Source organism: Falco punctatus (assembly GCF_963210335.1).
Source record: "Falco punctatus genome assembly, chromosome: 10".
NCBI lineage: Eukaryota > Metazoa > Chordata > Aves > Falconiformes > Falconidae > Falco > Falco punctatus.
In genome coordinates this window covers 11,243,965-11,270,822 of record NC_137590.1, presented here as the reverse complement: position 1 = coordinate 11,270,822, position 26,858 = coordinate 11,243,965, and the positions used below count along the sequence as shown (strand labels likewise).

At 40.5% G+C, this 26,858-nt stretch overlaps 2 protein-coding genes across 2 annotated transcripts in view; one reads left to right on the top strand and one right to left on the bottom strand.

Moving 5' to 3' along the window:
- The window catches only part of ANKRD60 (ankyrin repeat domain 60), a gene marked incomplete at its 5' end in the record, with an annotated part of 278,951 nt that overhangs the window by 3,178 nt on the left and 248,915 nt on the right, over positions 1–26,858 (top strand). Inside the window, 1 exon segment of the mRNA XM_080405899.1 lies at positions 926–13,278. Coding sequence (XP_080262025.1) covers positions 926–1,140 — 215 coding nt within the window. The 3' untranslated portion in view covers positions 1,141–13,278.
- On the bottom strand, positions 13,271–26,662 carry CIMIP1 (ciliary microtubule inner protein 1; the record flags this gene model as incomplete). The annotated part of the gene is made up of 4 exons (XM_080405898.1): positions 13,271–22,463; positions 24,856–24,954; positions 26,014–26,095; positions 26,604–26,662. 4 exons carry the CDS (start codon positions 26,660–26,662, stop codon positions 22,308–22,310), a joined length of 396 nt encoding a protein of 131 aa, XP_080262024.1. The 3' UTR covers positions 13,271–22,307.

Genomic DNA, 26,858 nt, shown 5'->3' with positions numbered 1-26,858 from the left:
CGCAAAGGGCTTGTGTTTTCCTACTGGGCAAATTGTTCCTTTTGTTCTGTTTGGGGTTTGCCCATGTTTTGAGTTCCCTGTGTATTAAAGATTCTTCCTACTCAGTGTAGAGCAGGAAACAGAAGGATGTGCCACGAAGATGAATGGTTTCTTTTGAAATGAAAGGTGTCTTGGCATAAGAGCCCCACAGAAAGCTTGTTGACACTGTTGATTTTCAAATTAAAAAAAAAAAAGACACCACAAACCCAAAGCTTCTTTTTAAGAAATAACCCTACAGCTGTTCTAATAATGGGCTTCCACTTACCAAGTGAGAACACGATGGCGCACTGCGGAGGATGCACCCTGACATGGAAATGGTTTCTCAGGAAGAAGAGCAGCATGAGGCAGCTGAAAATTGTTTCCAAAATGCCTCACAGCAACACTTGGGCTGGTGTGTTTGGGTTTATTACAAAAAAAATGTTCCTCCTGGGAAAGAATGTGATAGAGGACTGTTCCCTGAGGTGGCTGGGGTTTGAGTTGCCTGCTGGAATTAAGGTCCAAAGTCCCATCTGCCTCCTAAGGAACCTGAGCTTACATGGCCAATGCTGAGTCCTCTTTCACTAAAAGCTCAGGTCAGTTCCTAACAAATTTGAGAGAAGGACAAGGATTGCAAAGAGAAACAATTTCTAGAAGATTTTGTAGTGCTGCTTAACTGCATATAAAAGGAAAACCCAAGTTAACATTCCCTCCAAGGGCTGGCTATGGATAAATACCATTAGCTAGTACAGAATCAAGATGGGGCAGAAGAGTAAGAGACGGGTATTATTTAGCTGTCTTGGAGTGATTTATGCAGTGTGCAAGCATCCCCTAAACACAGGTATGACATTTTATTGATACCTAAAAAGAATCAGACTACTGTTGTGAAAGAGACTGGAAGGTGTTTGATTATTCTGCAGCAAACACCCCACCTGGCAGTTAAGCAGCTTTGCCAGCACCGTGCCATACGTGGAGTTACTGGAACCAGAGCAGAAAAAGGAGCGGGCAGCGCACCGAGCGCTGATGGCACTGCTTATGGCCAGCCACAGAGGTCGTGGTGAAACTGCCAAGTTTCTCCTGAGACATGGTAATGTTCTTAGAACACTTCTCCAGCCATGGCTGTAGAGCACACCACCTTCCTGCTCACCCAGGCCATGGATTTTTACCCAAATGGCCTCGCCTATTTTGTGTCTGAGGTGGAGAACGTACTCAGCACATCAGTTCTGATGGAGGCTTGAAGACAATAAAAACTGCTGTTCTTGCTGAGTGTAATGACTTATGGTGTTGGAGCAATTCATACTGGCAAACAGGATTCTGATTATTTACTTCCCTCTTTGAGTCTCATTTATTTATTGCTTCTTTTTTCTTACCTAGAAACACTTCATTTTTATTGGCCACTGAAATACAAGAAGAGTGGTAAGCACTAGTTCTGTGGCTCTGACGTTTGGGGAGTTTGTTGCTTTGCAACTAGAAAAGCTGCCTTTCTCCAGAAATCTGCATTTGCACAACAGACGGTCCTTTGGGTTGGCTGAGGTCACTTTATTGTCCTGAATAAAAAGACATTTGTTAATGAAAGGACATCTGTTAATCGTTTTTTTTTTTTTTCAAATCATCGAAAGGGAGTACTGAGCAGGAAATCCCGCCTTGTCTGACAGTGCTCCCTTCAGCCCGGGTTCTGAAGCCTGGCCTCCTCAGTTTGTCCCTGTGAAAGGACGTTGCCCTCTCCCAGTACATGAGAGCTCCTGGTGTGAAAGCGATGGCACTGCTGCGCTGTGGCCACGCTGGCCACGGTCTCCCGAATGTCAGCTGCCGGCGAGCAGCGCCAGGAGCGCTTGTTCACTAGGCAGGTTGGCTCATCCCACCGACTGGGTGTGACTAAACCCAACTGCATCTGCCTTCGGAAAAAACTGTCTGTGATGGCCCGCAGGTGGCATTACCTCCTCTCCTATGCCTTGTCCTGCTCGGCCAGGTACGATCATTTGCAGGTGCAGATGTGCCTTCTAAAACCCACTGGGAAGGACTGCACAGAACCGCTCCTGAGCGATGGGCGAGAGCTCTTGGCCCTGATGGCGAGGGACAGAGGGTCCAGCCTGGCCCGCCTGCATGGCCAGCAGCGGGGTGAATGCACTGGTTTGTTTCCAGTGGCGGAGGAGATTCCCTGGCATCGTGCCACCCTCCAGGCTGTGCCCCGGGCCTTGCAGCAGGAGTCTGGTCCCGCACCCTAAAATACCTGCGGACTAACTTGATTCTGTCACGTTTCAAGGTACGGTCAGTGAGTTTCCCAGAGGTCCACACTTCAAATATAGGTCACTGGGTGGGATCTGTAGGTTTTAGTTATGACATAAGCTCGTGTACTTGTGATGTTGCAGCTAAGATGACAGCTCTCAAACAGGCTTTTAATTTGTAGCTTAAGTATTCATGGCGTTGTTCTCTAGCTAAACTGGCCATTTAGTTACTACAGTTTGTAGGAGAGCTTGAGCCTGACTGCACTTTCTCTTTGGAATGCTCCTTGCTAGGGTAATTTCCTAATAGTTGGCAACAGACCAGGGCAATAGAGTTTTAATGGGTATTTTCAGAGGACTGGAAATCCCTAGATCTTTAATCCAGTTCTGGCCCTGACTGGCTTTATTGCCTCTGGGAGATCAGTTAAGGGTTATTTTATAAGTAGGGCAGCTTGTCTGCCATGGGAGAGTGCAGGCAACGTTGATGTGCATGTAAATGGCTAATGACGATTGCCCAGTGCTTGCTTAGTGTCTCCAACATTTTAAGTCCCAGGGCTTTGAAGGCGGGGGTTTCCTAAAGCCAGTGATGGGGTGAAGGGACTTCCTTGCCCAGCCACTTTCAAAGTTTCTTAGTATCCCAGATTCCTTAGCTGCTTTAAAAATAACAATACAGCCTCCTTATGCCTTTATGATCAGTAGAAGGAAGCTGAGCTTCTGGTTTGTTTCCTAAGGGCTTATTAAGGACTCAGTCTTGAGTAGTTTCCATTGTTTTGCTTAAAGAGACATTTTTCCAAAGAGCTTGGCATTTCCAATTAACCACAGAAGAGGTGTTCTCAGTGGGAACTGAGCACTCCTGAGAACTTGGCCCACCACCTTTTTGCTTGCAAAGCCCCATGCATGGCTGGGAGACTCCACAAATAACTGGCTACGGTTGTTCCTGTTTCCTTGCATCAGAGCATTTTCTTCAACTGATACCAGGACTGCTACAAAAACATCCAGGTGATTAGTGAATTTTGGCCTAAATACTTAACTTTGTGTTCCAGGTCAGTGGTGGGAGCAGCCATATCCAGAATGTGATGAAAGTCAGGTCCTGTTGTGCAGCATTATCTTTTATGAATAGGTGAAAGGAAGATCAGGAAAATACTGGCTGTGAACTTGGATACCTTCAGTTTATATCCCTTCAGGGAGAGATTGTGGCTAATGATGTGGACTAAGAATTGACTGGGATGCTCTGCTCCCAGCTTTGCTTTGTGTGCACTGAGTGAACGGAGGCAAGTTACATAGACCTAGCACTGTAGGAAGGGCTGCAAAGCAGGACGTCGTAGTACCCAAGCGAAAGTACTAAAGAAAACCCAGGAGATCTGATTAATGTTCCCACGTACGTTTCTTGTCAGATAGTTCCAGACAGAAATACGGAGTGTTGCTCAGGGTAAGCACAGTAAGCGTGACGTGGCAGGTATCCAGGCATGTGGCTGCCCAGCTCAGAGACAGATCGTTGAGTCTGTCCAGGGAATTGTTTCCTGGGGCTCACAATCTGCAGCTTCCTGGAAGTAAGTCCCTAAGCCTAGTTTCCGTGTTAGTAAAGTTAAAATACTCACCTGGAATGCTTTAAAAATGCAGCTGCATCCCCTAAGCACTTGTCTGCCTGATTCAGGGTGGAGGGTTGGATGGATGTCCAGTCTGAAAGCAGGACTTTGTGCCTTCCTTGGATGTTCCTTGCCACTGGACTATGCACTGTTCTGCGAACAGCATGCGTGAACCAGGAATGGAGACTGAGAAATGAAAAACACAGATCCAGCCTCTAGAGTGACCTCAGAAAAAATATCCCTTTACTTCAGCTTTTTTTGTAAACTGAAAGGGCTTTGAGGTGATGGTTTTACATCTTTGCTGCTATTGCTTTCCTTCAGTTTAAAAGGGCGCACAGCCTAAAGGGAAGATCCCTAGTGGCTGTTTAAGTTACGTGACAGAGGTGGCAGGAGTGGGAAATGGCCGCAGTGGGCAGGAGTGGGGCCTCTGGAGCAGTCTGCGTGGGTCTGCAGGATGCGTCTGCCCTCTTGTCCTCGTGTCTGTGTCATGTTCACCATTCCTGTATGAAAAAATCACCGTATGCTTTTCTTGAGCCACATCTCAGTTGCATCCAGCTGTGAAAATAATAATACCCAGAGTTTCAAAGGCAGCAGCCCTGTATTCCTTCTGAATTGGTAATTGTGCTTAGTCTTGCAAAACTAGGATGATAAATTCTTATCTTTCAATTCCTCATTTTAATCAAGTAATAAAGCAATGTTCAGAACTTCAGGCTACAGGAAGTACCGCTTCTGAAGCCAGTTACTGTGATTCTGGAGGACACGTAGCAATGCTCACACATGTTGACATCAGCCTGAACAAATAAGCACAGAATTTCCTCGGTTTGAGGGGACACTTTCATGGTGTCACTTAAGCAAAGTTCACTCAAGTAGGGTTTATGCTGATTATTAATTTTATGTGACTTAAATATATAGTTGTTTAATAAGTGCTTAGGAGAGTGAGAGGATCACAGATTTTATTAAAGTGATTGGTAGACAAGGTATAAAGGAGATGGTGCTTCTGGCATTTTGCTAAGCAATTGAATATTGCAAGCAGGATTATACAGAAAAGTCTTTAGAAATCCTTTATTCTTTCTTCCTATTGTCTGTCTAGACTGTCTAATCTGTACCCAGGCTTCCAGAAAGGGGGAGAAGATTTGTCGTTGCTTTCAGCCATTATGCAGCATGCTGCATAGCTCTGGGGAAGAACAGTGAATGTCATACGGACAGAACTATGTGACCTCAGGACAAAGATGCCAGGAATGGCAGGAAGTTATGTGCTATGTGATGATGTAGTTAGGGACAAATATTAAGTATTTTTTCCTGGAAGCTGGAGGCTCATCCTTTGGGAAGAACAGAACAGAAGTCACCACTGTGTTGCAGCTGGGAAATGGATTGGTGTGCACAAATCAGAATTTGATTGGTGGAACAAATCAGAAGAGAATTAATGCCTGGGTGAGACAAGCCCTGGAACAGTGTGTGTGGTTCTGGTTAGGTGAGGAAGGTGAACTGAAGCTAGAAGAGATCCCTAAATTAACCAGGGGAGAGAAAAGAGTTCCTCTTCCTGAGACAGCCAGGAGGGTAAAGCACGGCTGACAGGACCATGCAAGGACAATATTGCTCTCTATCTAAGATGATAAATGGCAGGGAGATAAATGAGCTATTTACACTAAAGGAAGCTGCTGAGGTAATAAGACCAGAAATCAGAATACACTTTGCAGGTCTTCTTAGGGAGGAGCAGGGCAAAGAGACCTACCCAAATGTGTGCGCCTTTAAGAATGCTGTTGTGTGATATAATGGTCTGGAAAACTGCTTGGACTGCGTGGAAGCATAGTTGGATGCTGATTTTATTTGTTGCAACATCGTGTTTGTTGTGTAAGGTTTCTATTCCAAAGAATAAAAATTGGATGTAGACAAAGCAAATTGCCTGTCTTAAAGTAACCGGCTGTGCTGTAGTACCCATGAGAAGTAGATGCTGGGGAGACAGCAGACTGTGATGCAGAGCCAAGACAGAAATGTGGCTGTTGAAGAGGCTGAGGCTCTGGATTCCTGAAATCCATGTGCTCAGCTCTGCCACTGCTTCATACATGATCTGGAGAACTTGACTTCTGTCTTACATAGTATCAGGAGTCCCTGCAAATGTAGTTTCTCTGTTTCACTGGTGTGGAATAGTCTCTTTCTAGAAGGGATGCTGTAATAATAGCCTTTGCAGTAAAGGAAACAAACATGCAAGCAAAAGATCAGTGCATGATTGCAGCCATTGCTTTTTCTCTGTGCTACAGCACAGGAAAGGACCAACCTCCAGAAGACTTTAGCAAGGACTTGTTAATGTACTTTGGGTTTCTCAGATAAAGAAACAGGGAGATCATTATGGAGAAGAAAATGCACTAAAAATGCCTTGAGTCTAATTATGCCCAGGGCAGGACAAACGTCACAACTGTCTCCTAATATTAAGAAATCCAGAGCAACTCTTTTGGAAGGACTGTGGTTCCCCTGGATGCAAAAGACAGTAACTTAAATAAAGATGACAAGCACAGGAATAATTCATCACACTTTCTTATCATTATCAGCTCACCCACTTTCCTTGCCTGGGCAGACTCCCAGTATTACTCACAGCCGTCACGCTGGCTGCTGTCCCCCCAGAGCCTTGAGAAAGCTGAGGCCTGGCCAGCCTGAAACAGTGACTGCTGCTGTTTAGACAGGGAGGGCCTTGGATGTCTCTGAATTGTCACCTTTCATACTTGCAAACATTAATGAAATGTTTCCCAGACATTTCCTCTTTCTCTAGAAATGTTTCTAACTTCACCTGAGTTACACCCCAAAGTAAACATAAACAAGTTTGTCCCTCCAGGCTCCTCCTGTATGGATGCTGCAGAAGAGGAAGGCTTGCTGCTGTTGTCAAAAGTGAGATGCTAAGTGGATGTGCGTAGTGGTGAATGGATATATCTATAAGGGAGTAGAAGTACAGCAGAGTCTATGTTGCAGCATGAATCTTCAGGCACCTTGCTGCTTCATGTGCCAAGGCCCCCAGGTGAAGGATGTGTCTCCCTCGGTAATGCGTGGATCCCACCCACGCATCTCTCCCTCCGCTCCCAGCTCACAGCCCTGAAACTCCTTTGGCATTAAAGTTTCTTTCAATGAGGACAGAGAGGTCATTTCTTTCAAAATGTGCTATTTATTGATGGAACTTTCATAGCTGTGGGGACATGTGCCCCTCCAGACTCAGGCAACACCTGAGTAGAGTTTTGTGCTGATGTATGTTATCAACACCCCTGGGGCCTAACACCACTGTTAATCTTGTGAAATGTAGCCTACAGCAGACCTCCCTGTGGAAATGGAATATTAAAACTTGAGAGCAAAGACCTGTCATTACTTTGGCATTGCACAAATAACTTGTTAGCTCAGTGAATTTTTAAATAGAAAAAAAGAGCAAGCTTGTTGTTATAACTGTTCCATATTTATCAATAGACAACAGTAGTGCAGAACACTGTGGCAATCATTACATTCATTTCTTAAAGTGAATCAAATGAACAGAAATTGTTAAATGCCAGAGTACAATATAGCTTATAAAACCCAACAGACATCAGGAAACTTGCACTGATTGGGCTCTTAGATGTTGTTTTCCTCTGGCTTAGGAAAGAGAATTGTAGTCAGCTTGCAATCTCCCTGACATTGTTCATGAAGGAAGCAGACAAAAAGTACCAATGAAACAGAAGGGCGGCAATTTAGTTAATTTATGCAAAACAATCAGCATTCAAACTGGGAGTTACCAAGCAGAAATGTATTGATAGAGAAACCAAAATATTATCTGTGCATAAATGGTGAAATACTGAAACAAATTTTCAGAGACTCCTGGAACTCTTTCTGCCTCAAATCCCTGAAGGCTCCAGTCCAGTGTGTGTAGTTTACCTCTGTCTACAGCATAATCTCTGTCTCTAGCAGAACCCGTGTATGTATGCTTTCTCTGCCTCAGCTTGTTGAATTTGCAGTGTTCCCTGAGTTGTAACCACCAACTGTGTTCAAAAACAACCAGAAGCCATTTGTGAACCATGTCTGAGGATCATGCTGACCATTAACATTTTGAAAGGATAGCGGTTTGCGGAGGGAAGCCAAAAGCTATTCATTTTCTACTGTGCTTCCAGCATCCCGTTTAGGTTGGTTTCATGCCTAACCTAGGCTGCAATTGAGGTTAGTGCTTTGGTTTTCCTTCAAGTTCCAGTTCTCCATACACTGTTCTGTTTGCCACACTTGCTTGACATGACTGTCTGGTATGGTTTGATGGTGTTTTGCTAGAATTCCTGTGTGTACAGAAGCTAATAAAGGAACTGTCAACTCAGAAAGCCTATCTTAAAATATGGTCCTACTGGCTTGGGATAAGAAATGCAGAGATCCCTTGCCCAAGCCTCTCCCATGGAATTTGTGATGCTATTTCAATTCCTTTGGTTTCCAGTAACCAAACAACCATTGGGGTCAAGCAAAAGTCAAGGTATAAAAATTCACTGCTATGAGCCTCCTTACCTTAAGCTGGCCATATGTTAGAGAAATGGTCTGGACTATAGTAGCTGTCTTATATCTTGATGAGTCTTTGTGTGCATAATTCAATTGTGTGTGTGTTTGAATTCCAGCTTATATTGATTGAATTGGTCACTGATAATAAACATTATAAATAAATCAGATGGGAGTTAAAGCATTGATGTGCTGCATGGGGGGTGAAGGGGGGGTTAAATCCAGTGCAGTGACCTTGAGTAGAACATAATTTCAAAAGTGCCTTAAATATGCTGATGACGTCCAATAAGGCTGAGGAATTTGGAGGGGCAGGAGGGTAGGGGGCAGAGGAACAAAACAAACATTCAGAATTATTTAGATGTATCAGGACTGCAGGCAGATAAGTGGCTTGTACAATTTATTGTACGGAAATGTGAAGTAATGAGACCACGGACCAAAAGTAATCAGACTCTAGTCAGCATGAGGGCAGTGTGGAATACAGATCAGAGCACGGCAAAAAGGGCACATGCAGCACTGGGGGAAGTCTTGTGTAAGGTGAATAGCCGTCTTCATGCTTCTCTTCGTACAGAGATCAGCTCTACAGCTGCACTCACTGCAAGGCTGAGAAATAGCTGGTCCTGCTGAAGAATTTCCTGTTCAGCATTGTCAATTCATGAACTGGCTTGTAAGTGAGAGCTGGGTTTAAAATGATCTTTCTCTTTGAAGATCTCCAAATACAGTTGTACCTCTTTCTGGGAGTAATCCAAGTAAAGCAAAGAGGAAGATGGAGGGAATACAGCCATGCCAGCATGAATTAGAGGGACAGAGTCAGGCCTTATCTACTGGTGTGAAAACATGCAGGAATTCTTTCATGCTGGTTTGACCAAGCAAAAATCCTTCAGAGGCTATAAGATGCATGTGTGCTAGCTGCAGATGAATAGAGGAGAATCCAGTTTTTGATGTTACAGGAAACATGATCTGTAACTGAGCTGCCTAATAGTCCATCACACTGACTTCAGACTAGCAAAACAAAAAAATGCGTTGTTTCAGACTAATAAGCACCCTGCTGCACTGCAGTAAAGCAAAGAGAAATTGGTGAATCTTTCCAGTTGGCTGATCTGGAGGTAGATTCCATGGTTTTGAAAGTACTTGTTTCCTTCTGTCTTTCTTTCCTTTTTTTTTCAGTCCTAATGTCTAACTTCATATTTTAAATGTTTCATTTGTCCCCTAAATTGTAAGCTTTAGATTTTTCTCAGTTGTGGCCAAGTAGCTTTGGAAACCCAAACAAAGGCAGAGATGATAAGTCTGCATTGAAGCCTGTTGATGCTCTCACAGCTTGCTTTATTCTGTTAGGTAAAATATTAACCACCCCTGTTTCAAAGTGCTTTCTCAGACTTGACCCATATCTCTAAACATAAGTTTTACATTTATGTTTCCCTGACAAAATTAGATTATTTGAAAATATAATCTTCCTGTCTTACCTTTCGCTGTCCCAGTTTAATTTATGTCTAGAAAGATTCCCAATAGTTGATAATTTCCAGTATCTTAATACCTAGGGTATATCAATAACACATAGACTTCTCTTTTTGAGCCCTCCCTGCTTGGTGCACATTAGGTGGAAATCCATTATTGTCTAGAAACTTGGATGTGTTATGTTTGCCACAGTTGGGTAAGGCTGTGAGGAGCTACAGGAAAAGCTGAACTGGGAAGGACAGAAGCTAAGGCAAGTCACAAATGATAATTTGATCTCATACCCTAAATCCTATGTCATATCAGAATTGAATCATGAATGGGGAGTGGTGAAAAAGCCTTGGGAAAATAAGATATGCACTTGGAATTTTCCTTTTTTGAGTCTCTTTAGGTTTTTTTGTGGCCTCTGATTAACACGCTGTCTAGTTTGGTGTCTCCGCCTGGGATACTGGAAGCATGCTGGATGTTCTCTACTCCCACCCAGAGACATCTATCTTCCTGAGATTGCCTATGTTGTTGTAATAATAATGACGAAAGAAAGATGACTTCCATGTACTTATACCCCATGTTGCTGTTATCCATTGGTTTGCCACAGCAAATGGTCAGTGTTAGTTAGAATCCGCATGCTTGGAGTTCTGTTGTCAGTTCGGGCTGTTGTAACACACTTAGCTAATACCCTCTAGTAATTTTATTTCTTCTGCACGTGCACACTTAATGTCCTTAGTCATTAGACTGAAAAATGTTAACCTTGTCATACTTAGTGACTGGAAGCAGAAAAGTTCATTTAATTCTCAGGGGAATGAATTCTAATTTTCTGCTTGTCAGAAAGTGACATTTTACATATTTTTCTCCTTTTTCCCACCAGTTTAGTGCTAATTTTAAATGTGTGTGTCATAGGAACAGACCTTTTGCCTGTACTAAAAACCCCAAAAGCTCTGGCGGGTTTCCAGTGTATAAGACTCTTGACCAATAGCTGCTGCTAGACCTCATTTCATGCACTGGAGAGAATGGGAGGCGAGAATGAAAAGTTAGAGATAAGAGGTCATTGCAGAGGGCACATTAGCATTGCACGTCAGAATGCATACTTTTCCCCCTTGCAGCTCATCTGGAATAAAATATCCAATGAAGAAATAAATTATGTTAATCAAGCAGGCTAGTACTAATATTTGTCATTAAGATGTGACACCCATTTAATGTCACAAACTACTGGGAGCCTTTGAAAAATGTACTGGTTGGAAGGCAAGTTGTCAGCAGATACTGAATTCACTGGTCTATGAAAGGGAATAACTTGTGTCTTGAGAAATCGATGGCATTTACAGCAAAGAGAAATAATCCTCCCACAGATTACAGCTGTTCACTGTGTTGTTGTGCTGGTGGTCTTATCTCATCAGTGGATATTTTATAAGTTGTTTTTTTTTTTCTGATACATTTCCATAAGGCTGTTCTGAGAAGGACATTGTGTGCTGGGAGATGGATGTATTTTGAGAAAGAGACACCACTACAAAGAACTCTGAGTCTAAACTGCAAAGATGGATGAAGTAAAAATGAGGGATGGTTATTTTGCTTTTTACAGACGGGAACTGAGGCAGGGGAGAGTGACTGTTGTGGCCAAAGTCACCCTGGGAGTCTGTGGAATTGCATCCTGATCTTTGAAGTCCAATTCTAGTATCTTTACCATATATTGTCTTTCTGTTCCCTTGCTGCTGAATGTAGATTTAATATGCACATGTGTAATGAGCCAAACATGTTCTGCATATGTTTAGCCAAATTCTGACCTTAGGGACCATGAGGCAAGCTCTCCCTGATCTAGTTAGGAGTGCTTTCATGTCTGAGCTCAGCCCAAGGACTGCAAAACAGTGTTGGCATTTAGTTTATGAAACTAAAGCCCCTCCTGGGCTTGAAGTTCAATTAATCTCCCCGTTTGGTGTTTTAACAAACTCAAGGTTCTCTGTGAGTTCTGGAGAAGAGATGGCAGGCCAGTGGGTAATAAACTGCATGGCTGATTGTCTGACCTCTTGTATTGCCTGCGCACCAGATGCTGATTGATGATTAGCATGTAGCAAATTAATAAATCAATACCACAAATAAACCATCCATTACAGTGGCCTGTCAAGTCTCTCCTCTGGGAGAGGAGACAGAGACTTGCAGGCATTACATTCCTCATGTATTTACACATATGTAAATGTCCTTGCACTATGTGGTATCTTGACACCTTGCAGGTATGACGTACAGATGAAATCAATTATATTCGATAGGTAATTTGATATGTGCTGAAAAAAAAATCTGAAATTTTTTTCTTAGTTTTGTTCTACGCAGATGTTCTTGAAGGGAAGGGTGAGTAGTCAGCACAGTAAATGTGGGCTCAGGAGGAACAAGTTCAATATATTGCCTTGCTGTACAGCCCTGGCATCTTGCCTTGAAGGGGTTACCTACACTGACTAACTCAGACAACTACCTTTGAAGTCTAAAGATAAAATCTTATTGCCCAAGCTCTCTGTAGCTTTGTAGAGAAAGCAAGGATCCTGTAGTGTATCATTTAAAGGTCTGAATGTGGACTCCAGTCCTGACTCATAACCAGAGAATTTTCAAATTAATCCATGTGAAATATCAACCATCACTGACTTCAGCATCTCTGATGCAGAATCAAGCAGCAAATTTGAGTTACTGCATTCTCCTCAATAGGCTGTTAGAAGCACAAAAAACTTTGTGCATCTGGCCTTATTTTTCAGAAATAAAAAACATTTAAAGGTGTTGTGATACATTATGGAATACAGCTAATTAATGCCTTTGTAACAATCAAAGATAAATTCAGACAGAATTCAGAGGTGGTTTCTGAATATTTACAAACACCTTCAAATCCAGAATGAGATAGGGCAGTAAATAAATCCCTGATTGGCCTGACTGGTTTTTCTATTCTCCTTACCTAGGAAGTGTGTATGTACTTTTGTGCAGTTCTTTGGGCATGATTTCTATATTCCAAAAATTAACAAGTGGATGTATGCATAATTAGAAGGGACAATAAAGAAAAGCAGTTGATGAAATTGAATTATGTGTTATAAAGCTGTAACTTTATAGAGAAGTCTGTAGCCATCAGGAGAGAAAGTGAAGCTTGCTCGTTTTATTAGTGTTGTGAGAGACCTGAGCTGGAACTACAGTCTTATAAGCTTTAATATTTTATGATATCTCATTGTATTACACAGAACTTATTTTCTCACTCTTTATTTCACCCATTTGTGGGCCTTTCCTAAAGCAGAATATCCTGCCCTGCACTCTAATCTTACTGGCTTCCTATACTTTTATGCTATTCCAGCTCTGCAGGCCCTGGGTCAACTGTTCTCTGGGCTTAATTTAAGATGTTTAAGTACGGCTGTAAATCTATTCTCTGCATTTTGGACAGATACGATCCTGCCTCATGTGGCAACTTGAACAGAAGATCTGGGAGCCAGCTGAAGTCTAAATTCAGAACTGTTTCTTAGAAGGACAGAGCTGCGGACGTTCACAATCCAGACCAGTGCTGCCAAATAGTAGGTATGATGTTATTTTATGTCAGGTATCCAAAACCCACCAGGTTTTGGTGGTAAGACCAGATGAACCAAAACAGCCTTTTGGAACCTTAGGTATAGGATAAACTCTGCAAACTGACTGTCACCTGGCTTTATGGGGACCATTCACTATGCATAGGCTTACAAGGCAACAGTGTGTATTTAGCTACTTTTTCACATTAAAAATTGCGAAAATCACCAGCATAGAGCCCTTCTTCAAAACAGAAAAATATTTGGCTCACTAGGTTTGAAGCCCCTTCTCATATTTGGATGCTTTTATCATATCCATAACTGCTATTTGCATGTGCATTATTCAGCTCCAAAACAACTACAGCAACACTGCCAAATACACACATGAAATGAATATGAAATAAATTCCAAATAATTGCAGTATTTATGTAATTTGGTGTCTTCTGTGTTCCAAAAACCTCAACAGACTGTTAACTCCAGCAGAACCAGTAAGCCGATAGGTGCACACAGCAGTACAGAGTCTGGTTCCCCAGCAGAAAACAGTATGAGCAGAACCAGCCTGCTAATGCCTGTCACTATTGACAGTTAATGACTGAGTAGCAGTGACTCCAACAGTGCAAATGGAAGGAGAATTAAAAGCAGATTTAGGCAATCCTTTCTCCTTCTTGAGTCCTTTAAGTGTAAAATACTGCACAAATGCATGAGGGACATTTTAATTGCGATTTGCTGAGCATGAAGAAGGTTGTTCCCTCTCAAGTTAAAAAGCACTGACCCAAGGTGAAGGAGTTCATCTTGAGCTGTCCATTGCTAGCAGCTATCCCGTTAAAACGCTTATTTGGTCAGCATTCCCACATTAAACAAATAGGACAAACAAATGTGAAAAACTTGTTTTGGTCAGAACAATGGTGAGAGCTGGTGAAACTTTTCATTTGCATATAAGTAACTGAAATTATTGAGGACACAGCTTCCTGGAGAACAAAAACCTCTGCAGCGCTCCTTGAGAGCCAAGTTACTGTCCAGTTTGCACAGCAATGTGCTGCCTTTACCCTGGCACTGTTCCCTGGTAAGAGCTGGCTCAACACTCCCCAAAAGTGTAGGCTACAGTGAATTTTCCTACCGTAAAGATTCAGGGCCCATCTCCTGGTGCTCTGCACTCCAGGGGAAGAGCAGAGGCTGTCAGAGTTCTCCCTCCTCCTAGTCCCTGACCCAGCAGCCCCACTGCCCATATACACTCTCATTTTTCCTGTGACAGAAGCAGCACAGCTAGCCTGACTTCTTAGGGCTTGTGCTTGAGCAAGAAGGGCTATTCTGTTGCCCCTACAGCTATGTTGCCATTGAGAACTCCCAACTTTGCCTGTGACTACAGCCAGGAAGGAAATGAGGTGGGGGGCAACATCTCTGTCCAAATGAACCAATAAAGTGTCCCTCCATGCTTTCTCTCCAGCCTGTCCGCTGCATCTTGGCTTCTACTAAAAGGCTGTAAATATGGGGTTTGTTCATTAAGCAAATATAATTCTAAGATGGAAGCTGTAATGCACATGATGGGGAGCACAAGAAATTACTACAGCTTCTGTTTAAACAAAGGACATGACTGCTCTGGCAATAAGAGCATAATGGCTGCTTAATTTTTCCAGACAGGGACTGTATCTCACTGGGTTTTTTTGGGGGCTCTTGCTTTGTTTTGTTTTCGCTCCAGCTTTTAAGGATGAGAATGTTGTGTCTGACGCATGTCAGCAAGCAAAGGAGACTCACTAGTGTAGCTGGGTTCATCTTGCTCCCCGGTGAGGAATAAAAGCATTAACCGTCTCTCACTTCAGGAGGAGAAGGGGGGGGGGGGCTGTTTTCAGCCTGCGAGAAGTGAGAAGGCATTGTCAGGTTTAGGTCAGGCTGGAGCACAGGGCTGTGTGGGCTCTCAGCAGGACACATTAGCTGGGTGTCACACGGCAGCCTGGAGGCATCAGTTGGAAAAAGCATGAGACAGAAGTGTGTGTGTGTGTGTGTGTGTGTGTGTGTGTGTGTGTACGCACGCACAGGGTGTGGGGGGGTGAAGGCTGCCATGTCTTGTTTTGGTGCAAGGCTGTTCTCTACAACAATGATCTTTCTGGAAAGCAGACAAAAACGGATCGAATAAAGAGCCTTTATCTGCTAAGATAAAAGAGAAAATGGCTGCTTCTACACTCTCTATATTAGAACTCTAAATAATGCTGTTATTGGAGCTGTCAAAAATATTGCTTAGCAAGAGTCGTGCCCAGCTGTGTTTAATCCTGGTACCTGCAAGCCTGATCCTGCAGTCAATTGCACCCAGTGAAGCTCGTGTCAGCAGAGCCACCTAAATGAAAAGGATGGGAAGGATGGGTGGGGGGTGGGGGGGTGAGAAATGAAGATTCTTTTTGTCCTGTTTATTTCTTCATGGTTGCATCTATTTTTGTGCTTTGCAGTGCTCAGGTTTATTCCACTCTTTAGTGAATCTTTTGTTTACCTCACCTGTTTAATGAAACAGATAAATCATGGAGGGGGAAAATATGAAAGAAAGGGCCAAATTCAAAATTGAGTCAAATTTGGGCAATGTATGCAATCTGTGACCACAAGGCCACAGATATTATTATTTAATTAATAAAAACACGTTGTACTGACTAATCACAATTTCAGCCTCAATTCAAGATAGCTATGTAACTGCAGTGTGTACCTCACCTAAAACAGGATGCATAAGGTTATCACATGATAAAGAAACAACAGAGCTTGTAATAGAGACCTAGTGTGTTGCCTCACAATAAAAATGGTAAGACTACACCTCTGTTACTATTAATTATTTCCCGGACTCCAGGTTTACTGATGCAATCCCTTCTCTCCATTCCAAAATAATACATGAATAAATACAAACTTGAAAATCCCTAAAACAGTAGCTTCCTCCTTATTGCAATAAGTGTGCAATGGGCATTGAATGGCGATAGATTTAAGGTCCTTTGACTTATAGTGAATTCAGAGCAAGCCTTAGCAACTTCAGTAGGTTAAACTTAGGTTTTCTGCCTGTTCTGAAGTTTGCATAGGTATCCAAGTATTCAAAGGTCTGGGTTCCACAAGGCTTCAGGTATGCTTCAATATGGTTTGCAGTGCAACACTGAAAATGCCTGAGGAATATGTAAGGAACCCTGGGATGCTGCTGTCTTCTGTCTCTTACAGACACCTATGAAAGTAGGATTGGAAGGAATTTTTGGACTATCTTCTATTTTAGCCTTCTGTCTGTGGCAACATCAGTTTAACACCCGTAGCCTGTAATAACTTTATGCTCTTTAGTTTTAAAACTAAACCTAGTATTTTAAATGTATTGATTTACTGTGGATCATTTTAAGTTGTGGAAAAATAAAGTAAAAACTTGATCAGTTTTCTTAGTTTGTTACCAGGAAATTGCAAACTTAATATTTACTGAAATAAAAAACAGAAAAGCACCACTCCAGTGAGAAATATGATTACCTTTTTCTTAGATATTGTTAAAATCCTGAGCTTTTTGTTACTGACACAAGTCAGGAGTAATAAACTTAAATGATATAAGAGATACGACAGGTAATTATCCTCAGAGATACTCTCTAAAAAGATACTTTAATGTATTGTACTATAATATACTTAGCACATCTCTTCCATAAAATTTAACCTCTATTATGCATTTCCAAAGAGTAGGAAGTATGCTTATTCTAAGCTCTGATTCTTCATATGCTCTCATGCCTTAAAAAAAAGAAAAAAAAAAAAAAAGCACCAAGAAGTAATTATCAGCCTGTGATCTATAATTTCTGGTGCTGTTGCTAAACATGCAGTGGATTTTTTGTACTTTTAGAAGGTTCACTAAGGCTGTGTAATGTTACTTTTGAGATCAATTACTGATTTAAGAATAACTAAAGCATTAAAAGCTGGAAAAATCTTACACTGGGGATCAGATATCGCGATGTTCTGAAGAATATGTTGCCTCGTGTTTCAGCTAGAACTTTGCATGTTATAGTAAGTACAGTTGCATTTGCTTAAATTATCTGACCCCATCTCATCCTTCTCTGAACATCTGGTGAGTTGCCTCCCTAAATGGTGAGATGCTGTCCATAAGCTACAGCGTTGCACAGTGGCCATCTGAAGCCATGGCAGTTTGTGGATGGTGTAGTGGAAAATGCAGATGCCTCAAAACACTGTTCATCAACACAATCTTCAGTTTCTCTGCAAGCCTTGTGCTAGATGTCCAGTGGCTTACCACCATCCAGGGATGGTTCTGGACATTTCATACTCTATCAAAGCCTGTAAAACACAGTGCTCAGACTGATAAGTGTGTCTTACTTCAAAGGTGGCAACACTACATATTTCTGCACTGAGATGAAAAGTTGCCCTGTGGTGTATTAGAGAATTTCCAGTTGGAAAGCCTTATGGAAATAAATCCACCAGAGGCTACAAAAAAAAGATTTACTGAGGCAAAAAAAAAGACCGTTCTTTTAATCCCTTTGAACTGTTCTCTGTGTAACAGAGCAAGTCTTCAGATGTGTGTGAGCAGCCTGAAATCCTAAGGTCAAAATTATCTCCAATTCATCTGACAAAAATAATGACCCTTTCCAGTGTTTTGTTTCAACGGTGCAGCATGAATCTGCAGCAGATTTGTGTTGCTTTCACAACGTTTCTGGGGGTTTTTTTAATTATTTCTCAATACTGCTGGTCTTTTCCATGTATGGCACAGCAGACTGAAGGGGCAATGTTTTGTTCACTGGCAACCTGATTAGTTTCACAGCGGAATAGTATCATTTTCTAGTACAGTTAAATTTATTACACTGTGGTCCTATGAAATGGTTTAACACACTTTGAACTAGTTAAATAACAATCTGATGGGATGTGAAAACCACAAGAGTCAGGAAAAAGGTATTAGTCTGTGAGTGGACCTTACCTGTCTGGCTACACTGACACTTATGGTTTCAAGGGGAACTAAATACAACACATTCAGCAACCTAATGCAAGAATTGACCTTGGTTGGGCTTCATATGAGAGTAGAGATTTCTGGTCTGGTTGCCAGTGACTATTTTAGACTAGTGTTTGTCACTTTGGTAGTTTGTAGAATGTGGAAGAAACCACAAGGAATCTTTCACTAATGAGGGAAATGGTGTGTGTGAATAGGGAGCCTGCAGTTTCCGAAAAGAAAGAAAAAGGATCTGCCTCTGTTTTGTAAAGCAAATTATCTCAGAATTAAAGTTACTTCAGTCTGACAGAGTAGCCAATAGCAGGAACTGGAGATGGTAATTTCTGCACAAACTTAAAGGACTGCAGTGGGTATCCACTAGGATAGTCACAGCATGTAAACTTGTAGAAATGTCTCATACAGAATAGTGATTACATTTATTCTCTAAGTGGCCACCTTTTACAGTAGGTAGATCAACTGCTTGGCTGCTTTTCATTTTGCTTCTTTCAAAATGTACACCACCACTTGCATGGTGACTACAATTTGAGTAGTGCTACTTATTCAGAATCACCATTTCACTACCATCTAATAAAAAATCTTTATTCTCTGATGCAAAATGAATTTAAAATAAATTATAATCTTCCAATAATCTCTGAGGTCCCAGTAAAATATCTTAATGAAATTATAAACAGCAAGTGCCAGTTCTAACAGCACAGAAAAGAACACATTGTGAAGGAAAATGCACCAGTTTTTTGTCACCCAGTTTTGTTGTTTATAAAGCAAGTGCTTGTGAGAAGGAATTTCTGATTTCATTGTTCTTTAACTTAAATGCAGCTGTCATTTAAGCCTCTGTTATTTCATCACACACCCAGGAAAGTATATGCAGGCACACATCAACGGTGGCAAAAGAGGTATGCCTGACTTATTTTCATGTATTGCTGTGGTGGCTGTGTATAAAGTACAGTAAAATTTTTGCATATGCAATTCTGAAAGCATCATCCATTGTTCCTCTTTAAAATGAGCCTGTTACCAAAGAACTAGTTTATCTGAAAATAACAGTCAAAAGACAAAGATGACTTCAGTTTTCTGAAAAATTTTAGTCAGCTAAAGAGGAATTGATATGCATACCAATGCTAATGTGAACCTTAGACCACCAAGGGCTTTACAAAAGACTACAGCAACTGAAATTTAGATTGAAGCACAGAAGATATCTAAATACAGTTGCATCATGTTTTCAAATTTTGGTTAAAAAGAAACTGCATAACTTTTTATATATGTTTAGAAGCATCCCATTCTGCTCTAACTTGCACAGAAGCACATGTCTAAGACTTTTTATAGAGAATTAAAATTGTCTGGACTTCTACTGCATTTTGGAAATGGTTTAATTTTGTTTTGAAGCATTTCGCCAGTGTGCACACTGAGTTTACTAACACTGTCTTGACCTTGGAGATAGTGTGATATTTTACGGTGTGCAGTGACATTTATGTGCCCAACTTGGCTCCAATAAGTAGGTTAATTTCTGCAAATTACATTACAAGACAATTTAATTCTGTATCGGCCTTTTAGATTCACAATTGGGGCAGTTGACTGGGCAGTCCTTTGTCAGCTGCAAATCCACATCTTCTACACAAGTTTTTCATGTATAAAGGGTCAAGCTAAAAGTGTTGGGAAAAGAAATACTCATGTTTATAGTTTCACATATTCTTGAACACCAAAGCCCCAAATACATGGACCAATTAACAACTAACAGAATTATGCTAGAGGAATAATGCAAATTTTAGACAATACTCCTTAAATGTCCCAAATTAGGCTACATCAAAGTATCCCCTGAAGTAAAGGTATCTGAAATGATAGAAAGTATAATAAAAACCCCTTACTGTTAGTATAGAGTTAATATTCAGACACTGGGAATAAGAGTAAGAAATGTCCAACTGTAGATGCTGGATAAAGAATTTATTTTAGTTTTAAAAACCAAATCATGACTCATATGGATTTGGATTTTACTTCATACAAACATATACTGGATATTAGGTGCCAGCCTTGGTTCTTTAATAGAACATTTTATTAAAAAACAGTGGTCTTGAAGCTTCCCTTTCATTTGGCCTGAATTAATGTTATTTTGTTGCTACTAAATTACATATAATCTTTACTATACCTGTTTATATAAAATCAGACAAGAATAAGAGGATCTATACATGACCTCAAAATAAACTGAAGGACCACATGATAAAAAATAAATAGAGCTACAAACCTAGCAATGACAAGAAAGCACACTGATTTAAAATACTGTTCTTACAATTATCTTGCTTGTTCAAAGAACAGTTTACACATGTTATAGTGACTAGCTAAACTCCAGTTTATCTTAAATTTCCTTAAATTAGAGTCTGATTCCAACTTATTCTTTATCCTGGTTTTTAAGCAATGTGTCTGAAGTTACTTCTGCTCTGTATTCTCACTCTTGGGTAATCTTTCCAAGGGATGTGAGTCACTTCTCCATTATTTGTAAAGAATATGGAAAAAGTAAAATATTATTTTGTGGGCATTTGGAGCTGGATGGAAAAAAAAAATAGGTGGGATGTTGATCATTGTGAGTCATTTCTTGGGAAGAAGAAAAGAACAAACACTAGCTGCTGACCTGCTGCTATGAAAGCCAAGGACTTACTGCTGACTCAAGAAGTAGGTAGAGATAGCTGCAGAATACAAAGGAGATCTTGCAGCAGGATTAACAAGGAAAGTCTTTCCTCTTTAAGTAATAAGGATTTATAAGGAGCTGCCTGTGTTGATTTCTTGGAGGTTGTTATTTGTTTAAGCAATCTTCTAGTTTAAATACGTTAGCCAATTAGAACTATATCCTGAAAATAGTTGCTACAACTAAATGAGTCTCCTTCTGAGCTTCCAAAAAATCCTGGAAATCTTCAGGTAGGTAATGAAATGCAAGACTGAACTCCATAGCACCCAAGTAGCTACACCAGTAACTCCCAGTGCAATCCCCTATTGTTTCTGAGTCTTTCACCAGTCCTGGTTGGTATAAACAAAATTGAAGCAACATAAATACTTTGTAACACATTTGCATTTTGATCAACTAACTGAAAAAAACCTCTGTTTTGATACCAAAACTGATTTTTGAAAGTGACTTTTTGTCACTGTGGACTTTGTATACTTTATTTATAGCAATCAAGCAGCTGCCCCAGGAACTCCTGAATTACTTATGTGTGTAATTACACAAAACACCTGTAAAGCACACATAACACAAAATTATATTAACTATTTTACAAATACATATATTTTATATATATTATATTAATAACTATAGTTATGATTTGCCTGATTTTTTCAAGCTGCAGTGGACACACTATGATGAAGCCTGATAATTACCTTTTCTGCAGGTGTTTGTTAGTTTGTTGTGTTTTGTTTCTTAATGAGGAAAACTTCTTTCCAAATGCAAGGATGCAATTCCATGGCAGCTTGAACCAATTTAAGTCATGCCTGCTACACTCCTCTACCTCTTCTTAGTCTCTTTCTGTACAAAAGAGATGGTTTTGTACTAGCACAGGCACTTGAGCAACTCAACAGTGGGCCAGTTCAGACTGCTGCTTGAAAGCTAGTTCTAAACACAGGCAGGGAAGCAATGAATTGGGAATGTACAGCAGGGTAGGATTGCCAGGAACACGGCAGTCTGTATTTATGTTTGAAAAAGCTGCTGTAAAACTGAGTCTGAATGGAGGCTTTAATGGAGAAACAATTATAAAAATGTGCTCTGTCATCACAAAAAAAAAGTTTTTTAAATACTCCCAATAAATATTTTAAAATCATAGTCTTACAATGCTAATAAAAGTAGTACTTGCTCTGTGATCTTTCTATGAGTTTATTCATCATTACTTCTAAGTAAACCTGAAGCGGTGTTAACAGCTTGGATGCCACAGATTTCAAAAAATCAGTAACAAGTAAAATGCTACATTAAGATGTTTGCAGTTTACCAAAATGATTGTGGATGTTTACATAATTTTTTTTAAAGCATAAATTGTTTTATAAGCATCAATGTTTACCAGTCCAACAGTCCCCTATGGAATGTTAACTTAGGGATACAAATAGATCTATGTGTCTAACTGTTAATGTCTTAATGTCAGTCAGAAGGCTCACATGGCCACTTCAAATCCTTAAAAAAGGTACCTTTACAGCTTTGGATTTGCAAACCATGTTCAAGTTCCAACCCTGGGACAGCTGACCTCCAGCCAATAAATCCCTGGGTAGTCTTAGGTACTGGAGGAGATGGAATCACCTATAATAAAAGTAACATGTACAATTCAATGATTAAAAGGTTTTTCGTTGTAATTTCTGTCATGCAACATCATATTTTGTGTTGTAGTGTGAATGGAAATGAGAACTTACAAAAAATAGTGGTTTTAAATGCAATCTGCTGAACTGATATCCTGAACACACACTGACCGTAATGGAAGGAAAGAACTTCAAAAGATAGCCCAGTTACATGCAAATTTGATTTATAATACAGTTTTAAAAATAAAAAGTAATTACAATAATCTAGGTTCCATTCTATAGCAAGGCACAGGGAAAGAGAGAAGTAAAATGGCCAAATTCCAGTTAACTAACTTGCATTTACCATCCTTTAAAAAAAAAAAAAAAGTCTTTTAGTGCCTACATTGGTATGTATAACAGGAAATAAAAAAGAAAATTATTGTTTAGTAGTCGGTGTTAGCATACCTTTTTTAAAAAAAGTTTTGCTCAATACTTTTTCTAAGGGCTTTACTGGCTTCACATTATAAGGAAAATTTTATCTTCACCTTTAGCTTTTTTCATTATAGAATAATAATACTAATAACAACTTCTCTAAACAGGAGAAATAGTATTTTATACTTGCTGTACTGTATTTGGTAGCAGTGCAACTATGGAATAACAGTTTTGTGCCCAAATGCTAAAGATGTTACTGCCCAAGCTGGCTTTTGCATCAAGAGCTACTTATTCAATCCACCTTTTTTCTACTTTAAAAGATGCATAAACATCAAGTTAATCTGCAACTAATCTAGCTAAAAAGGAAACAAAACAAAAGCCAACAGTCTCTGTTCACCGACTGCTGTGCTTACTTTGGCTGAATCATCTCAGTTGGGCATGTTATATCATTTTAGCATCTGGGGACTTAGTAGAGAAACAGTCAGCAAGAGAACAATGTTTCAGTTCTTTTGCCAGAGTTGCTTCACTTTGTTCTGTGGCCAAGATTAGAAAATGTTTATGATATTTAGGTGGAACAGTTCCTCTGAAAAGATAATTTTCATGGCCAAAAGTGCCACCCACTGAGAAGGATAATGAAGGAAATCATGCCCCATTTACAATCTGGGGGAAGGGACTATGAAAAAGCAATTATTAATCTAACCTAGAGAGAAGAACAGATATGATGACTGTGACCATGAAGGTAAATGTGCAGAAAGACACACAGTTCTGAATAAGAACGTAAGAAACTTTACTCTGAATCTGTAAAGAGTGACCTAAATCACAGCTAACCTTTACCTTCCTTAGCAAATAAAGATTTGATGTGAAATTGAAACTATGATACCTGTTTCAGTATGCACCAGGCTATGCAGGCTACTTTAGCAGCTGATAACTGTATGCATGATTTGTTAGCATACATACATCCTCGCTGTGCTGAGGCAGAGGTAAAATTGACTGAAATTGGAGGCTTGAGACAAAACTGAAGAACAAGTAGCGCTAATGGCAGAAATGCTGCCATTTCATTTCTTTGCCACACTCAGCACTAGCTCTTAATTTTTGTTTCAATTTAATCTCCGTAAAAGCTTTTACTACTTCCTCACCTTATCTCCTTGCCCTTGGAATACTTTGAAAGAAAGCTAGTTCAGTAAGTAGGAATTTCCAATCTCTTTTGTTTCCTTAATCTTCTCTAGGTGGACTAACTTTCCCTTTTGTTAGCATATTCTGCTTCCCCTTTTTACAAATATGTTCCTCTCCCAGTGTCACTGATCTAGCTGATTTACTTATCCTATTCATTGGTGATTCTGACACTGTATATTTGTAAATCAAACCATCAGTCACATTCCACTCTCATTTCCAGCTGTTTGACAACTTTTAGACTCTGAATATATTAATATAAATCATATAATGTAAACTCAAAGACTTATGATTGGCTCATTAGAACTGACTTCTTACTAATTTGTGCCACTGAAAAGGACAGTGGCATTGTCTCTGCCACAAAGAAGACCACCTTAAGGTTAGAAAAATGACTGCATCTTAACCAGTAGTTAAAACTGAGAGTTAAGGTTATGATAAGACTTGCAGAGAGACGTGTGTATGTATATTTGAGCAATGAATGGTCAGCAGTCATAGATGGCTCTGTGAGCACTCTTCTGTACTAAGCTGTACAGTTGACTGTTTTGTTAGTGGATGTTACAGAGGAGTGCGTGGGGGAGGTGCTTCACAGAAAGATGATTATGTACACTGAAAGCTCTGTGAACTAACAAGCATATCCAAAGGGCAATCCCTTGTCTTAAATGAATGCTTTTAAAGCATTGCTCGAGTTGCAAATACAATTTACTCTGACCTTTAGTTAAAGGCCCACCTCTACAAGACAACTGATTTTTTAGACCTTGTGTGGTTTCTCAAGACAGATATTGCTGTATTGCAATTTTAAAATCTAATTTTCTAACCTTAATGTATTTTTCCACAGGTGTCACAGGTCGAACCTGAAGATGCTCAGGAAGCTGTATCTTGGGCTTTGTATTTTCTTTCTTTTCATCTTCAATCAACTAAAACCAAAACATCAACATTAAAACCAGGACTCTCTATTTCCTGAAATATGCTGTAATATCCGGTATCTACACAATACCCCTCATTGTTGCATCTGAACTTCCTGTTCTTTCCCTCTAAAATAGGACTACTTATTGTAGTGTTTTGGAAATTATTGTAACTTATATTTTGGTTTCAGAAAGTGATGTCATTCCAAATTTCAAATGAAAGCCTAAATATTGCTGAGTGATTCCAACTCTCTTAACTACATCACTGGTCCAAAAAGGGCTAGAAATATATGTTATATGACCAGAAAAGAAAGATTAAGAAATGGTAAATGCACATGTTCACTAATAGTAACAATGCATAGTTTTTCAACTTTTCAGCTGCAGATCTATTAATACTGTACAAAGGTGTTATAAATGACAGATTGTAGTTACCAAGGATGGATGTTGAAGCCTAGAGGACCAAAGTTTTCAAAGGTGCTATCTGGATGCCTACAGGAATTAAAAAAAAAATCCTCAAACATATTAAGTACTCCCAGCCCCTTGGAAAGTACATTTGTAACTAATTCAGAGGCTGCATCAATCCTGTTCTTTAGCAGCAAAATGCTTGCATTCCAAATGTAACATTATGTGCTACTATATTCTAATATCTAAACATCACTGAGAATAGACATCTCTCCAAATATTTTCATTTGTTGTAAATTCCCCCACTGAAAATTTAATTAGCTAGAACCTTTTCCCCTAGATTTTTAAACTACCATATGGATAGTCAAAGGGGAAATATTTTCCTGTCAGTGTGCATCTAGTACTTGTTAACACCATTGGGAGTCATGTTTCTCAAGAGAAATATACCGGAATATGCACAGAATATAAATTACCACTTGCTGTATTTTATTCAGAGGAAAACTGAAACTTTGAACTCATCTTAAAAGTGGTACGCTTGTTACCTCAGGACCTAGCTTAGTAAGGCATACTCAGTACTTTTCTAGTCATTGGTGCTCTCACAATTTCGTGTCCAGATGAATTTGTGAACAAGTAAATTTCACATGTGGCTTACACGCAAGCCAATGTTACCTCCTCAAGAGGTGTTTTCAAGAATCCCCATTTGTGAGACCATCTTCTCGCAGCTTCTAGTTCATGTTCAACGTATTTTTTCCTTAAACAAACAGGGAAATATTTAAGACTACTTTGAAAACTTCATTTAAAAAAACCCAACAAACCACATGCAAACTCAACTACTAATGTCACAATGCACAGCACTTTAGCATGAATCTTTAGACCTTTACCTCAAAACAGCAAGTTTGTGTAAGAGTTAACAATTGTCTGACTTGGGGGTAATGGCTGGAAGTGAAACAGCGAGTGTGAACGCGTTTCCTTCCCTGCACGTCATGTTTATGTTTAGAATAAAGAGGAGGTTATGACACACTTTTTGAAAAATTTGAAGAAGTAAGCACCGATGTCCTTTCATACATCATTTCATTTAGTACCGAGCGATGAAATGGCCTCTTGTCCCCACTCCCTCGCACCCCGCGAGGCAGAGGGAGGCCGGTGACAAACACAGGTGAAGGGAACATCGGCACAAACTCCTCCAGCCACTGCCTGCCCGGGCGCGGAGCTGCCGGGGGAGGCCGCCGAGGGTGGGAGGAGGAGGCTGGGGCCGTTACCAGCCGTTGTCCCGCGCCACGAAGCTGCAGGGCGGCGGGCCGGCGCTCCGCTGCGCCATGGCCGCTGGCGCGTTGCTCAGCGGGAGCGGCGGCGACAAAAGGGCGGGAAGGGCAGGCGCGCGCCCCCTCAGGTGATGGCGTTCCCCGGCCGCGGGGAAGTGCACTTGGTCTTGTCAGTTGATTTTTCCTGGTGTGTGTCTTGGAGTGGTTTTGGGTTTGTTTTTTTTTTGTGGGTTTCTTTCTTTCTTTCTTTTC